The sequence below is a fragment of the Lynx canadensis genome, chromosome A3 (assembly GCF_007474595.2).
Source record: "Lynx canadensis isolate LIC74 chromosome A3, mLynCan4.pri.v2, whole genome shotgun sequence".
In the NCBI taxonomy this organism is placed as follows: domain Eukaryota; kingdom Metazoa; phylum Chordata; class Mammalia; order Carnivora; family Felidae; genus Lynx; species Lynx canadensis.
In genome coordinates this window covers 51,482,807-51,500,617 of record NC_044305.1, presented here as the reverse complement: position 1 = coordinate 51,500,617, position 17,811 = coordinate 51,482,807, and the positions used below count along the sequence as shown (strand labels likewise).

The 17,811-nt window shown below is 40.7% G+C and overlaps 1 protein-coding gene across 13 annotated transcripts in view; it reads left to right on the top strand.

Annotated features, from left to right (window-relative positions):
• LIMS1 (LIM zinc finger domain containing 1) overlaps nucleotides 1-17,811 on the top strand; it is a 157,011-nt gene that overhangs the window by 130,083 nt on the left and 9,117 nt on the right. For 11 of the 13 annotated variants that reach the window (XM_030310277.1, XM_030310280.2, XM_030310282.1 and 8 more), the window contains 4 exons: nucleotides 396-555; nucleotides 16,242-16,308; nucleotides 17,112-17,232; nucleotides 17,656-17,805. In XM_030310277.1, the coding sequence (XP_030166137.1) occupies nucleotides 396-555; nucleotides 16,242-16,308; nucleotides 17,112-17,232; nucleotides 17,656-17,805 (498 nt within the window). Of the gene's footprint in view, nucleotides 1-395; nucleotides 556-16,179; nucleotides 16,309-17,111; nucleotides 17,233-17,655; nucleotides 17,806-17,811 lie in introns of those variants that run through there. The other 2 variants (XM_030310284.1, XM_030310286.1) reach the window with 2 other exon arrangements.

Sequence of the window (17,811 nt, the reverse complement as noted above, 5' to 3'; positions counted from 1 at the left end):
AAAACTGGCTTTGAGATGGTGACCTGTGGATATTTTAATTAGGCTACTTAGGAAGCTATAACCTTAAGCTCTCTCAAGAGCAACTCTTGACTTTAATCTCTATCCCTAGTTCCTCACAGGTAGCAGGCACCCTCTTACAGTATATTTAGCAAGAGGAATGTCAGCAATATTAAAAACAGATTCCAAGCAAGAGACCCTTTCAGCACCTAAGATGCTAAGGCAAAGAGATGGGGAACAGTTTGAGTTGAGTACTTAAGACACAAGAAATTGGGCTTTAGGGCTACAATATGATTTTTGTCATCAGATAGAATTTTCTCCTTAGTCCTTTATGTTGTTTAGTCTTAAGTTTAAGAAAAGGTAGACAGTCTGTGACTTCTGTCCTTTGTGTATTACAGCAACATGGCCAATGCCCTGGCCAATGCCACCTGTGAGCGCTGCAAGGGGGGCTTTGCGCCCGCCGAGAAGATAGTAAACAGTAACGGGGAGCTGTACCACGAGCAGTGCTTCGTGTGTGCCCAGTGTTTCCAGCAGTTCCCAGAGGGACTCTTTTATGAGGTGAGTCAGCCTGGACAGAAGCAACGTTCCCTTCCCACTCCACCTTGTTTTGAGGCATCCTTCTTCGGTTTAAATTTCAGTATGAAGATGGTTTTGAAGTACCAGGTATTTTGGTACCTGTCAGGTCAGTGATGGCTTCTGTGTGGAATGCCCTGACAGACCCACCAACTTGTACTGTTCATTTCACCTTCCTATGCCAGAACCCTTGGTGCCTTGTGACTCGACCCATCAGATCTGTGCACTTCAGCTCAGCAGACAGAGCCCTTTTGTAAGTTTTAGCCGCAGGTTTTCTGATTTGCTTGCCCCCTACACATACCTTCCTGATTCCTGCCTCTGTCTTTCCCCAACTCAGAGCACCATGAAACATCCTCTCTAAGGCAGGGTATCTGTTACCTACCTTTCAAACAATCAATAGGAGCTTCCATGCATTTATTCTCTAAGAAGGATCTTATTTGGATATTTTGGAGGGATATCCTGTCCATATTAAGCTCTTCTATGTATCTTCTTTTCCAAATTCTTGCTCCTGATTCTCGTGTGTTACCCTGTGGTGTCTACACTTGGATTTCTTCTTACCATTGCTAAAAGCCCCTACTCACAGAATATGTCTGCTTTTGGGAGTAGTCTACAGAGGCCAAGCCCATGTTGTTAACAAAGATGAGAGTGGTTGTGTGTGTGTGTGACCAGTTAGATAGTGCACTTTTACCAGCTTACTCCTTACATATTTATATGTGTGTGTTATTCATATGCATGTCTCTCTGTGATAATATCTGTACATAGAATTATGTTATAGCCAGAGACAGCTGCTCTTTGATTTCTTCTTTGCCTAGCACATTTTTTAATTTCCCTGTTTTAAAAGCCATTCCTGAGGAAGGAAAGGTAATTTTTAGTGGTTATTAGTAAGTCAATTGTTTGCCACTCAGATGGCATTTTCCCATGGAAATAACGCCTCCTGAGAGGGAGGTTTCCAGGCCAGCCTGCAGAAAAGCTATTTATCCCATCATATGCACATGACATGCAGAACTGCCCTGTCTATAGTAACATAACTCTGGGGAAAGCTTTAAGAGTTTTGATTAGAGGGGCATCTGGGAGGAGGGGGGAGGGTTCAGTTGGTTAAGTGTCACGATCTCATGCTTTCATGAGTTCAAGCCCCACATCAGGCTCTGTGCTGACCCTGCAGAGCCTGCTTGGATTCTATCTTTCTCTCTCTCTTCCTCCCCTGCTCGTGCTCTGTCTTTAAAAAAAAAAAAAAAAAAAAAAGAGTTTTGATTAGAACACATATTTGAGCTCCTGCTGTATCCCAGAAACTATATTCCCCACAATAAAAACCCTAGCAACAGGAAGAGATTCTTGTTTTCTTTTCCTTCATTCTTCCAAACTCCTTCCCTGGGCAGTGGGAATCTCTTTTTCTGTCAAATGTGATGGCTTTGGGCTGGGAATGGCAAGTGACAGTGAGAAGAGGTGTAGTAGGAGGGAAGACCAAGGAGGCAGCTAGAGCAGGGACTGTGCTTCTTGGCATCAGGGTAACAGATCCCTTCCTGAGGTTGTGGGTGAAGCTGCCAGTGGTAATGAGGAGAACGGCAGCTAGATTTCTGAAGAAGAAAAGGAAATCGCTAGGGGTCTAGGCAACAGGGAGAGAAAGGGAGCAGGGGCAGGAGGGAGGGCAGTCCTCAGTTGTAGTAAAAGGAAAAGGACCTGCTTCCGTGGTCTTGATGGAACACTCAGGTTCTCAGGTCAGCACAGTGGGGGTGTGCTGGGACTCTGGCTCAGGTCAGCACAGTAGAGGTGTGCCAGGACTCTGGCAAGGAAGGAGGTCACTTAAAGAGAGCCAAGTGTCTGCCTCTTGAGGAAACATGAGTCTTCATACTCTGTCAGTCCCAACCTTACCCCTACTTTTTTTTCCCCCCTTGAGGCCCAAAGATGTTGAAGTGTTGCTATAACACAGTAGGTCTGTGATGTGAATGGGATTAGAACCTAGTTTGGTCTCCTAATGTCTAATATGGTATTCTTTCCCATGCATATTCTTTTCAGATCTAAGGGTTTTTTTTTGTTTGTTTTTTAAGTCGAGAGAGAGAGCACGAGAGCAGGAGAGGGGAAGGGGCAGGGATGGGCAGAAAGAAAGAATCTTTAGCAGACTCCACGCTCAGCACAGAACCTGATGTGGGGCTTGATCCCATGATGCTGGGATCATGACCTAAGCCAAACAAATCCAGAGTTGGATGCCCAACCGACTGAGTCACCCAGATGCCCCTCAAATCTAGATATTTTTATTGAAATGGTTAGTTATGGCAAAAACCTTAGGAGAGAGTCCAGAGGAGGAAGAGAAGGATCCAAAAGGGAAAGGCAGGGTCAGTTTTTCCAAACATTAATTCAATATTATATGGTCCATTCACCTGGCACTTTGGAATTAATAATTGTTGTCAGGCACTGTCACCTCCTAAGGTCCTGGTTCCGCATCTGTGTTCTGTCAGCTGTCAGGCCACTTGTGCTTAGTCAGAGGGGAGGCTCTGTGAGAGCTTTCAGTGGGACAGAATAAAGCATGACTCACACTTGTCCTCCTGCCCACACCTCACTCCTCTTTACTTCTGGACTATAAATATGCTTCCTGGGTCCATCTGATATTATTTCAGAATGTTATGAATACACAGAACTAGTCTATGAATGGGCTGTTGCCCAGCTTAAGGTCCCTTGGGTCCTGAGGAAGATTGCTGTTTTAGCTACACTTAAAATTAAAACCCCTTTTCCAAGGCCAGGGATGTGTAAATCTGCATGTAGAAAATCTGGCCTTTCTTTTTGGTTGAATGATATCCGAGAAAAAGCTATCCAGGGCTTCCAAGAAATAATCTTCATTTTCAGTTATTGAAAAGCAAGCTTAAAAATTTACCTGGCTTGCTTTCCATTTGAGGCACAAAGTATGGACTTCAATCTTGGTAATAATAGCAAATGTGTCCTTTCTACTCTACAGCTTTGTATTGCTTTTGTCTTATTATTAAAACATCAACCTTCCCTTATTTCCACCATCCCTAGTCTTTTCTCTGTAGGATTAGTTCTTCCCCTTGAAAATGGGATTCACTTTATGCTGTGTAACTTCTGATATTTGGGATCAGATGGCCAGGATGCTCCTCCCTTTGGCCCCAAAGGCAAGTCTACTGTTACACTACTGTTTCCTACCCATTCATGAGGATGTTTGTCTGGAGGTAAGCTGATTGAGCTCAGCTATTCTGGCTCATTTGCAGCTCCTCTTAAGACTGTTTTAGCAGCAACCAGGATTATTACCTGCACTGGCTCCTTTATGCAGGGTGAATTCCAACCCACCAGCTTATGTGGTTCAGTAAGTGAACTTAAAAGTTTGCCATTGAGGCTGTAATCTATCACTGCTAAAAAATATAAGGTCTGTCTCAGTGCTTCTTGTGCTCCATAGCTTCTGTCATCAATGACTGCTGTACCTGGGATGTTTTTATTTACAAGATCACATTAGTCATGTTTTCAGGCCTCACACCTGTTCTCTGATGACACACAGCACTTTGTTTATACCTTTAGTAAAGACGGCATTTCACAATTTATTACATTGAATACCTTGGGTGCAAGGACTGTTCTCATTGATTCAGTATCTCTATAGTTTGTTATGCAGTATTTGATGACTACTAGGTGCTTAATAAATACAATGGTATGTATACAGTACTTGGATTGTACAGATGGCAAGATAAAATGCTAAGATTCCCACTAGGACCCAGGGAACACATTTTCTAATATAAACATTGCAGGCTATCCTTCAGAGTCTTTACTCATTTACCTATTGCTCATTTCATGAACATTGTCCAGAGTGGTGGATGAAAGAAATGTATTCTTATGTAAAAATAGGAAATTTCAGTTTTGGGTAGAACCCTGAGTAAAATGCCTAGTCATGATGTATTTTCACTACCATAGGTGAACCACTGATTTGGTATATTGGTTCAAGCCAATGTGGTGTTCTTGAATAAACTTAGTTGCTATTTAAAACCTACAGAAAAGTTGAAAGAATAATACAGTGAATATCATGTATCCTTATGCATCTCACACACATACCCACAACACCCATCTTCTGCCAAATTGTTTGGAAATAATTTCCGGACATATAACACTAAATGAAGTTACTTTAAATTTTTGTGTTTTTTTGGGGGCGGAGGTACAACAGAAGAATCATAGTTAAGGGATGATTTTTGGGATACTGGCCTTAACAAAATGTTCTTTTATTGACTGACATGTTATATCTAGTTGGGATTGAAAGGGTATTGAAAGGGATATAGAAAGGGTAAAGTAGTGACTTTGTGGTGGCAAAACCTAGCAGATACTATCTTTTTTTTTTTTTTAACGTTTATTCATTTTTGGAAGACAGAGACAGAGTGTGAGTGGGGCAGGGTTAGAGAGACAGAGAGAGGGAGACACAGAATCCAAAGCAGGCTCCAGGCTCTGAGCTGCCAGCACAGAGCCTGATGTGGGGCTCGAATTCATGGACCATGAGATCATGACTTGAACCTACGACAGGCGCTTAACTGACTGAGCCACCTAGGTGCCCCTGGCAGATACCATCTTTTTTTTTTTTTTAATGTTTGTTTATTTTTGAGAGAGAAACAGAGTGCGAGCAGGGGAGGGGCAGAGAGAGAAGGAGACACAGAATCTGAAGCAGGCTCCAGCCTCTGAGCTGTCAGCACAGAGCCTGACACAGGGCTCGAATCCACAAGCCGTGAGATCATGACATGAGCCGAAGTCAGACGCTCAACCGACTGAGCCACCCAGGCGCCCCAATACCCTCTTAATCAAGTGGTCAAGGTAAACATGACCAGTAAGAAATCATGTTGAGATCATGTACTCTCCGATATGATACAAGAAAATAGAGCATATTATTACCCCTGTGGTATTCCCGCAAATCTATGACCTCAGTCTAATCATGAGACAAACACATAATGAGGAGCACTCTACAAAACACAACCCATATGCTTTAAAAGTGTCAAGGGCAGGGCTCGGTCAGTTAAGCACCTGACTCTTGGTTTCAGCTCAGATTATGATCTCACAGTTCATCGGATCAAGCGCTGCGTCAGGCTCTATGCTAACAGTGTTGAGCCTGCTTGGGATTTTTCTCCCTTTCTCTCTGCCCCTCTCTTGCTTGTGTGTGCGTGCTCTGTCTCTAAATAAATAAATAATAAACATACATTTTTTTTTTAAAGTGTCAAGGTCATTTAAGACAGGGCAAGGTTGAGGAACTGTCACAGATTGAAGGTGACCAAACAGCCTCGATTAGTCAGACATCATGAGATTTCCCATGTGTGTATTTATTCATTCTTTATTGACCTATCCATCCATTTAACAATATTTATAATATTAGGTAGTTACAGTGTGTCAGGCACCATGTTACATTCTAGGAGTACAATGATGAGCAAGGTAGATAGAGTCTTAAGGAGCTTATCCTACAGTGTATTAGACTAGGCTGACCAAGATCAAGTCATTGAAAATTAAATACAAAACTTCACAGTATTACAGACTGGTTGGTAATAGGAAGTTAAATCTACCTGAGGACAGATTTCTACCCCAGAATCTACTGAAAACCGGAATAGATGATGTTTATATTTCAGCACAGTGGCACTTGGTAAAGAGCTTAGTAAATGGAAGGTACTTTTTTTTAGAAAATAACCATGATATGATTTTACAGGCTGTCACTACATATATCTGCAGCAGCTTCTAGCATCGTGTCTTGCCTTTAGTGGGTCCTCTGAATATTTGCTGACTAAGAGAAACTGTCAGTGAAGCTGTGCATCCTAGGATGTCTTAGGAACCGTGTATCCATAATTAGGTTGTTTCAGGACCTCAGCATTTTCCTCAGATTTGTGCAATGGAAATAGAAGGAGGATTCACTTTATTGGTACGTTGTCAAAAAGGAACACAGTAGTTCCAGGCTGTAATGTCATTGTTCCACATCCAACAGAATTACCTCTTCATCTATCTGTGTTCAGATTAACAGTTCTCAAGTGAAGTTCACATCGTGTGTTGGCAGAGAAGCCATGGTTTTTAAGTTGATAGAATCCCACAAGATAATTTAAGAATTCTAGGTTATATTCTCTATTGCTCTAAAAGAGGTGGTGGATATAGAAGAAGCAGTGTAGATTTTAGGGTCTGACAGCCTTGGATTGAACCCCAGCTCTACTGGCTTTGGTGCAAGTTATTTAATATTTTTGAATTTCAGTTTTCTCTAACAAGGGATTAATCACATGTGTCTGATACGGTTATGAGTTTGAACCAAGGTAGCATGCTGTGTTCTGGAAGCTGTCCTGTGCATTGTAGGATGTTTAGTAATCTCTCCCCACTAGATCCCCAGTCCTGACAACCAGAATATCCCTTGGGGCGCTAAATCACCCTCAGCTGAGAACCATTACACTAAACAATGAGGGTTATGATCTTCACTAGGGATATAGCAAGTCCATTGTAAGTGGGTGTGTTCCCCATGTTGGTTAGGCAGTACTCTCACAAAATAAAAAACCTTTTTATAGTTCTGTCTCTCAGAATTTGACTGCAGTTAGAGCTAATTCTTGTTCCATAAATTAAAAAAAAACTTTTAAGCTTTATTTATTTTTGAAAGAGAGAGAGAGAGAGAGAGAGAGAGAGAGCGAGAGCAAGCAAGCGGGGGAGGAACAGAAAGAGAGGAAAACACAGAATCAGAAGCAGGCTCCAGGCTCCGAGTTGTCAGCACAGAGCCCGACATGGGGCTCAAACCCGCAAACAGCGAGATCGTGACCTGAGCTGAAGTCAGATGCTTAACTGACTGAGCCACCCAGGTGCCCCATAAATTTAATTAGAAAGTATTTCTAGACAGATTTCACTTAAGAAAGACCCTCAAGAGAGCCTACATTTTTCTGGTTTAAATTGACACAAGAAAAGATAACTATACCGTTCTTGGATAGTCATCATTCAACTATTCATAATGAAAATATCATCCTCATTTAGCAGAAGGCAAGATACATTACCTGTGTGGTGATTAGTACTGGTTCCACTAACTGAAATTTATTTTTCTCTTTTCAAATATCCTACTTCTGTGTTTTAATTTTAAACAACTTTTAAATGTTTATGATTCCAGGGGCGCCTGGGTGGCGCTCAGTCAGTTAAGCATCTAATTGTTGTTTGCAGCTCAGTTCATGATCTCACACTTTGTGGGATCAAGCCCTGCGTCTGGCTCTGTGTTGACAGTGTGGAGCCTTCTTGGGATTCTCTCTCTGTCTCTCTCTGCCCCTCTCCCACTTGTGTGCTCTCTCTCTCTCTCAAAATAAATAAATAAAAATTAAAAAAATAATAAATATTAATGATTCCAAAAAATATTTATCTTTTAATTTTGTCTGTATTGGAAGGTAGTGATCAGGGCAGTAATAAAAACAACATGTTCAAACAATCATGTTGGTGGTATTGCTTGCCACCCCTAACACCCCCAGGACCCCAGGAGTTGAGGTGCTGTTTCTGCTTCCATGTGTCTCTTGAGAGTAAGGTCACCTAGCTTGTTGTGTTAAGTCACAGTCCTTAACCTTGTCTAGAATGTAGTACTTTATGTGTGAATAAATGTCCCACAATTCCTGATTTTAGAAGACTTGTGAATTACACTAATACTTTTATTTCTGAGCCAGGCACTATACTAGGTATTTCTTTCTCTTTTTTCTTTCTTTTTTTTTTTTTTTTCTTTTTTTTTTTTTAGTTTTTTAATTTATTTGGGGAGAGAGATTGCACGCATGAGTGCAAGCAGGGAGGGGCAGAGAGAGAGGGAGAGAGAAAATCCCAAGCAGACTCTGCATTGTCAGTGCAGATCCTGACGCAGGGCTCGATCTCACAAACCAACAAGATGATGACCTGAGCCTAAATCAAGAGTCTGATGCTTAACCAACCGAGTCACCCAGGCGCCCCTATACTAAGTGTTTTGTAGACTGTTATTCTTGTTGTTCTTCTTTCATTTGATTCTCACATAAATCCTGTGAGTTAGGTACTTTTTTTCCCAACTTACCTGTGGCCGTGATGAGGCTCAGGGACCTTGACCACGGTTAACTAGTGGGGACGTGGTCAAATCAGGATGTTAACTCATGCCTGCTTGTCTGCACAAACTGGGTTCTCCTCCACTAGGATGCACCAACTCTCACTGAAGTTGAAATGGTTTCCTGGGACTGATATTTTATCATTCTGAGAGATAATGCTCTCTTGTATGTGGCCATCACTACTTTTTCATCCAGTCATTCAGTAAATATTTATGGAAAGCCTACATTGTAGGGTATACTGTGTGGACCACACTATACCCTAGTTCTGGGAGTGAATACAGTTTTCACAGTGATTTGGATAGAACTTGATGATGACTTCCATGCTTCTGTTCCTCATTTTCAGATTAGGAAAATTTAGAGAGGTCAGATAAATGTATGAGTTGTATACAATTAGTGATTTTTGCATTTGGAATTGTAGTTTGCTTCAAAGGGAAATCTGTTTTCATCAGTACTGGTTTTCATGAGTTACCAGTATGTCTAGTCATATTCCAATACATATGAAGAAATATTTGTAAAATGACCAAGTCATTGGTGGCATGAGCAGGCTGTTTAAATGCCATTTCAGAGAGGGATACCCGCTCAGCCCAGAGGTCCTAATGCTAACTATATGTATATAGCCACCATAACAGCTCCCAAATCTAACTTTGTGACATCTCGGCATATCTCCAGTAAAAGGATTATCTTAGTATTTCCCCTAAGAAGGTACTTTTGAGAGTAAAATTGAACCAACAGTTAAAGGGTGATATAATTCTACAGACATTACAAATCAGGATGGACTGGACCAAGAACTAGGAACATGGTGTGCAGCCTTTCTCATTTTGGCATAGTGCACATTAAGTTCTTTGTTAATACTTCAGATTTCTTTCTCTCTCCTTAGTTTGAATTTCCCAAATGTGTCCTTTTTTTCCTATCACAAAATGCATAACAGGAAAGACCAATTTATAATGAATGATTTAGTAGAAAGATGGTTTACAAAGGGATTTCTTCACTCATTTCCTCTTACACAGAATCATGATTACTCAGGAAGGCTGAACCCTGAGAAGGGAGGTCTGGTTGGGAGGAAACTTCCCAACTAGATGAGGAGCTTATCTGCTGACCCACTCAGTTCAAAGCAATTTATGACAAACCAGTACAAATCACCAAGTGAAGATCGTCAACATTTGCACTTGCCTTGAAATGAGACTACCAGCTAAGTTTCTAATTCTGAGCTTTCTTTAAAGCAGCAGAATCAAGCCCCACCCTCCTCGAAAGAGTCTTCACAGAATTTAAACATAAAACATAAAGCAGAGCTATTTTTGGTTGGAGTTAATCCTCCCCCAGACTGAACAATCCCTGTTCCAGGCAGGTGGCAGCAAGTAGGGTTCTTAGACATTCCGTTTCAACAATATTAATTAATTAATTATTGAATATTCAATATTGAATTAATTCAAATTAATATTTCTAATAAGCTGAGGGTATTTTAAACCAGTTTTGGGTTGTAACATGCAGTTACCTAGAAAGGTAGTACTTCTGAAAGTTTGATTTTTTCAAATTTCTGGTTTCTGATTTTTCATTTTTATCCTAGAGTTTTACTTTGGATCAGCTTCTGGCCTTTCTCCTAGGCTTGGATATCAAGCCCATAACTGTGTTTGATCATGTCTATACCTGTAGAAAAGAGGCGCTTGTTGTAGCAAAAGAAATTCTCTTGCATTAGTCCTCATACAGGATAAGCACAGCCCAGGGTATACAAAGGGTTTGCATTATGGATGGTTTCAAGGGATCCATTTCTGGATCCTTGTATTTTGGTTTGAGAGAACTAAATTTTTGGATTCTTCTTCCTAAAGTTGATTTCTCTGATAATATATTTGTATTCACAGTAGCACTTGATTTTCCCCCTTCACAAGAGAAAGGAATCTCAAATCTTACTGTGATTAATTGCCCCAGAACACCAACAAAAAGTCATTAGTCAGGAGTCCTCAAACCCATAAGGCTTCTAGTCTTTCCCTGCCTTGTGTATTTTCTTTTTTTTTTTTTTTTTTAAATTTTATTTACAGTAAAACGTTGCATTGCGAATAACTTACTCTGCAGGTGTTCACAAGAAGAGCAAACATTTCGGGGCGCCTGGGTGGCGCAGTCGGTTAAGCGTCCGACTTCAGCCAGGTCACGATCTCACGGTCCGTGAGTTCGAGCCCCGCATCAGGCTCTGGGCTGATGGCTCAGAGCCTGGAGCCTGCTTCCGATTCTGTGTCTCCCTCTCTCTCTGCCCCTTCCCCGTTCATGCTCTGTCTCTCTCTGTCCCAAAAATAAATAAACGTTGAAAAAAAAAAAAAAATTTTAATAAAAAAAAAAAAAAGAGCAAACATTTCTAATAAATTTTAACTTGATAAATGAGCAGTGCCTTGCAATACAAGTAGTACATGATGCCAAATGTCACATGATCACACCTGAGCCAATGGTTCTTCAAATGTGCTTTGATATACAAGTGCTTTGGAATGCAAGCATGTTTCTGGAACGAATTATGCTTGCAAACCAAGGTTTTACTGATTTATTTTGAGGGAGAGAGCGAGCATGGGTGCATGTAAGTGGGGTGAGGGTCAGAGACAGAGGAAAAGAGAATCCCAAGCAGGCTCCACACTGTTAGCATGGAGCCTGATGCAGGGCTTGATCCCACGAACTGTGAGATCATGACCTGAGCTGAAATCAAGAGTTGGACACCCAACCGACTGAGCCACCCAGGCACCTTGCCTTCTGTATTTTCTTGATAAGGATGAAGCCTAGCTTTAGGAACTGTGCTGGCTGTTCTGGGTTCAGATTTGTAGCAGATTTGGAAATGTAGGGAGTAATCATGACAACTTCCTGTTAAGACTTTGTCTTTTTTTATCTTTAATTTCAAAAGGACTCATCCTTTTTCTTCAGTTTTATTAAAATATGGTTGACAGATAACATTAAGTTTAAGGTGTACAACATGATGACTTCATATGTATATGTATATATTGTGAAATGATAACCACAGTAAGGTTAGCACATCCATCACCTCATGTAATTACCTTTTGTGTGTGTGTGTATGGTGAGAACATTTAAGATCTACTGTCTTAGCAGACTTCAAGTGTGCGATACAGTGTTGTTAACTGTAATCACTGTGCTGTATCTTAGATGCCCAGAATTTACTCATTTTATAACTGGAAGTTTGTACCCCTTGAGCAATATTTCCCCATTTCCCTGATCCCTCCAGGTCCCAGTAACTATCAGACTACTCTGTTTCTAGGAGTTTGGCATTTTTAGATTCCACACATAAGTGAGATCACACAGTATTTGTCTTTCTCTGCCTGACTTAATTCTTTCAGCATAATGCCCTCCAGGTTTGTCCATGTTGTTGCAAATAGCAGGATTTCCAGGGCATATGGGTCGCTCAGTTAAGCATCCAACTTCAGCTTAAGTCTTGATCTCATGGTTTGTGAGTTTAAGCCCCATATCGGGTTTTGCCCTGACAGTGAGGAGCCTGCCTGGGATTCTCCTTCTCTCCTGTCTCTGCCCCTTACATTCCCCTTCTTTCTCAAAATAAATGAATGAATGAATGAATGAATGAATGAATAAATAAATAAATAAATAACTAGCTAGCTAGCATGATTTCCTTCCTATTTATGGCTGAGTGGTATTTCATTGTATATGTATATCACAGGATTTATCCTTTTAAAGGGAGATGTCTGTGAGAGCAAAGCATAGAGCATTGGTAAGAAATTATGAACATGATGCGTATATGTTAGGAGCCAGAGCCAAAACAGAAGTCTGTGACTCTCACAAGGCACTGAGAGGCTAAACAGCTTGACCCAGGTCACACAGCCAGTCAGTGGTTTAGCCAGAATTTAAACTCAGGCATTCTGGATCCATGGTCAGTGTTCTTAACTTCCACTCTATGCTACCTATTTGAATCACGTCTTAAAAGACTTACTCATGGGGCGCCTGGGTGGCGCAGTCGGTTGAGCGTCCGACTTCAGCCAGTTCACGATCTCGCGGTCCGTGAGTTCGAGCCCCGCATCGGGCTCTGGGCTGATGGCTCAGAGCCTGGAGCCTGCTTCCGATTCTGTGTCTCCCTCTCTCTCTGCCCCTCCCCCGTTCATGCTCTGTCTCTCTCTGTCCCAAAAATAAATAAACGTTGAAAAAAAAATTTTTTTAAAAGACTTACTCAAATTGCAACCAATCCTATTTTTTTTTTCTACCTTCTGCTAGCAAATATAGTATATATGCTAACTGCTGGACTCATTTTGTTTTTGTCTTAAGCAATATGTCTTTCTCTTTCATTAAATACAAACTAAAAGTTGAATGTTTTTTTTTTTCCTCATTAAACTATGTTTTAATGGTCTCCAAATTCTGTGACAGATTTTTTTTTGGTTGTTTCCATTAAAAAGAACTGATTTTAAAAATTATAATAAACCTGCCACACACACATAAGTGGCACACAAAACATTCTGTTTTCCTACTAAAAATGTTGTGGTGCATTGTTATCATTAACCAGTCTTTGCTATTAAACCTACATGGCCAGGGGCACATGGGTGGTTCAGTTGGTTGAGTATCTGACTTTGGCTCAGGTCATGACCTCATGGTTCTTGAGATCAAGACCTGCATCAGGCTTGCTGCTGTCAGCACAGAGCCAGCTTTAAATCCTCTATTCCCCTCTTTCTCTGCCCTTCCCCTGCTCACACTCTTTCAAAAATAAAAATAAATAAAAAATAAATCTTTAAAAAAAAGAATAAAGCTACATGGCCAGTTGACACCAACAGTTCTGAGCCCAGTCTTTCAACATGGATTAAGACTAGGGTAGCCGATGGGGCGCCTGGGTGGCTCAGTCGGTTAAGTGACTGACTTCGGCTCAGGTCATGATCTCACAGTTCATAGGTTTGAGCCCCACATCAGGCTCTGTACTGAACGCTTGCTTGGAGCCTGGAGCCTGCTTCAGATTCTGTGTCTCCTTCTTTCTCTGCCCCTCCCCTGCTTGTACTCTGTCTCACTCTGTGTCTCAAAAATAAATAAATATAAAAAAAATTAAATTAGGGGCACCTAGGTGGCGCAGTCGGTTAAGCGTCCGACTTCAGCCAGGTCATGATCTCGCGGTCCGGGAGTTCGAGCCCCGCATCAGGCTCTGGGCTGATGGCTCGGAGCCTGGAGCCTGTTTCCGATTCTGTGTCTCCCTCTCTCTCTGCCCCTCCCCCGTTCATGCTCTGTCTCTCTCTGTCCCAAAAATAAAAATAAAAAAAAAAAAATTAAACAAAAGACTAGGGTAGCTGATAAAAAAGTTTATCGGTTCCAACTAAATCAGTGGAGTTGTTTCTGAGTCTTTATATTTGATTTCTCTCTTTTTTTTTAATTTTTTAATGTTTATTTTTGATAGAACACAAAGGGAAGAAGAGAAGAGAGACAGGGAGACACAGAATCTAAAGCAGGCTCCAGGCTCTGAGCTGTCAGCACAAAGCCCAACGCAGGGCTCGAACCCACAGACCATGAGATCATGACCTGAGCTGAAGTCAGTCACCCAACCGACTGAACCACCCAGGCACCCCTTGATTTCTTTTTTTAATTACTGCTAAAAGCTAAACATCTGATTTCTATATATGTTTGTAACATCCAATAAAGGAACATATTTACTTCATAAATAACTTCTGGTTGGGGCTACCCACAGTGCATTATGACAGAGAACTGGGTAATATAGCATATCAATTTATGATTATCTGTTTGTAACTTCTGAAAACCGATTCATTGCATTAATTTAAAAATTTAAAAAAAAACGGGGGCATCCAACCTGGGTGGCTCACCCACCCAGGTGGGTGTCCAACTTCCGCTCAGGTCATGATCTCACGGTTCATGAGTTTGAACCCCACATTGGGCTCTGTGCTGACAGCTCAGAGCCTGGAGCCTATTTCGGATTCTGTGTCTCCCTCTCTCTCTGCCCCTTCCCTGCTCATGCTCTGTCTCTCAAAAATAAACATGAATTAAATTTTTTTTTTAAAAACAGATTCATTAAACGTATTAGAGTTCATCCATTTGAATTTCAAAATGAAGTAAGCCTTTTCTGGCACAAAATAAATCTACTTAGGGTGGTCTGCAGATTAAGCTATAGTGGATATGTTCAATAAATTGAGCTAAATCTGCAGCTAATTTCCACAATTGACCAAATTTAGTTGACTACTGCTACATCACTAAAAATGGATTTTGATAGTCAAACAATATGCAATATGTGAACATTGTAAGGAGTTCAAAGATTCAAAGGGAGACATGCTATAATTCTCACGACTTATTTATGTGAAGAGGGTAAAAAGCAGCCCCCAAAATAGAAATTCATGTTGAACTCTTCCATTGGTAAATCCTATTTATCTGTGGATACATGGAATAATTGTGAGAGGAAGGGGAGCCCTGCTCATCTCATTAAGAGACACTTTTCTTTTTTTTTTAATTTTTTAATGTTTATTTATTTTTGAGAGATAGAGTGTGAGCAGTGGTGTGGCAGAGAGAGGGAGACACAGAATCCAAAGCAGGCTCCAGGCTCTGAGCTGTTAGCACAGAGCCCGATGCAGGGCTACAACTCATGAACTGTGAGATCATGACCTGAGCCGAAGTCTGGTGCTTAACCAATTGAGGTACCCAGGTGCTCCACGATAGGCTTTTTAAGTAAACAAATAGTAGAAAGTAAAATTTGACATTTGTACACATATTCATGTTTTAACTATTTGTGTACTAATAATTATAATGATAACTTAATCCAGAATAAAAAGAATGTTTTTAGCTTTTAGAGTTCATAGGTTCAGGTAGTAAAACAAATTTTAAAGTTTTGTTATATACATTTTAATTGCCGAGAAGTATGGTAGGGTGATCTGTTAAAGACTTTAGTATGGAATTTAGGAAAAAATATCATACCAGGATAAAACTTTGTGGGAAATGAAATGGAAATAGTTCAAGGAGAGAAGTAGAGGATGTGAATTTTCCAACTATTAAAATAGAATTAAAAAAAAATTTTTAACGTTTAGTTTTTGAGAGACAGAGAGAGACAGAGCATGAATGGGGGAGGAGCAGAGAGAGAGGGGGAGACACATAATCCAAAGCACAGAGCCCGACGTGGGGCTCAAACCCATGAACTGCGAGATCATGACCTGAACCAAAGTCAGACGCTTAACCGACTGAGCCACCCAAACGCCCCTAAAACAGAATATTTTTAATGGGTTTTGGCCTCATTTTAAAATGTTTAGATCTAAAATATACTAGACTATCTACCCTTTGTAAATATTTAAGTTTATAATACAACATTTCAGATATCAACATAAAAAAAGTGGGAAACGGTTTGTGTATATATGTGTATTTTCTAGGGAGAGGAGTCCACCACTCTCATTAGACTTCTAAAGGTGAGTCTGCAAGCCAGAAAATAGTTCATCATTGTTAGAGGGAGTTCACTGTACTCTGGAGCCATAGTACCAGTTGTTGAGTATATCTTTCCTGTACCCACATGCAGGTAGGTGTAGGGAAAGTACAAAAGTACATCTGCTTTTAAACATCTCAGTAGAATTATAATTCTTAGGGCAGAGCTCTTAGTTCAAAAACATCTTTCCATATGTCTCCACAGAATAATTATATTCATCCTGTGATTGTTTCATCTGTACAAGCTGATGGTACTTTCTATTTCAGTTTGAAGGAAGGAAGTACTGTGAACATGACTTTCAGATGCTCTTTGCTCCTTGCTGTCATCAGTGTGGTAAGTTTTACTGCTGAATAGCAGAGTAAAAAGTGAGTCTCAAAATTATGTCAATGGTGGAAATGGTGTTTAGTACTCATTATAAATAGCATTCAGGTACTTTATACATCCTTTTCCTTATCATTAATATGTAACAAACTGGAAGAGTATCAAAACCCAGAGAGAAATGTTTTTTAAGGACATCTAGTGTAAAGTTTTTTGGGGATTGATTAGGACTTTTATTAGATGATCCTTTGGAATATTCTTGTCCCCTGTTAATTCAGCCTTTACTCGCTTTTGAGGTTGCCAAGAGAGAGACAGGGAAAACATTGGAGGGGTGCTTCACATGCTTAAGGATTGCTGTGTGTAACACAAGTGTTTAACTTGCTTGAATTTTAGCCACCTCATGGGTTGCTAGCAGCTTTACTAGAGAGTCTCCAGAAATTGGAGAAACTGAGTAGAATGTTCTAAAGTTTAGTGAAAGAAGAAATTAAGTATAGGCTTCAAGAAAATGTGCTGTGTCAGCAATGACCAGAAATAAACAAAAGGCATTTGAGAGAGCCCAGTGTATCATTGAGAAAAGGAAAATCAGATTCAGAGATGTGATAAGACAGCCCAAAAATTTGACCACAGAATCAAAACTAAGGACTCAGATGAAATAGAGTTTTTTCCTAATGCAGTGCTTACTGTGGTCGATATGTATGTAGAAAGTCCCTAGTTGTGGAGAAAGGTTTAAATGTGTTCTTTTTCCTTGCGTCTTTTGCCTTACTGCTTTCAGCAATAAGACGCACCCTGGACATCCTTTGTGTGTTCCTTTCCCACAGGTGAATTCATCATTGGCCGAGTTATCAAAGCCATGAATAACAGCTGGCATCCTGAGTGCTTCCGCTGTGACCTCTGCCAGGAAGTTCTGGCAGATATTGGATTTGTCAAGAATGCTGGGAGGTAGGAGTTTTCCATCCTTGTTAGGTGTGGGTGGAGAAGTAACTACTGCAAGGTCATGCCTGTTTTCCCCTAGAGCTGTGAGGAGGTGCTTTCAGGCACTGAGTTTAAGGTATGGGGACTGCAGCCTGTATTGGCTCATCTGGCGGCTGTTAGGAGAGGACCCTAGAATTTGTGTCCCTGGGCCAACAAAAGGGAGATACGTAGTTAAGATGGAGTTTCTTAAAGATCAGTTGGATTACTTGGGTTGGAATAAATAAATTTTCATGTAAAAAATAGTGGCTTGATTCTGCTGTTAAGCCAAGTGTGATTTTTTTTTTTAAATTATTCACTTCTTTTCAGAGACATGAGAAGCATATTTCTTTTTAACTATTAGAACCTCAGATTTTAAACTTAAGTTTCTAAAAAAGTGTTGGCTCTGTTTAGACATCTATGTCGCCCCTGTCATAATCGTGAGAAAGCCAGAGGCCTTGGAAAATACATCTGCCAGAAATGCCACGCCATCATCGATGAGCAACCGCTGATATTCAAGAATGACCCTTACCATCCAGACCATTTCAACTGTGCCAACTGCGGGTACTG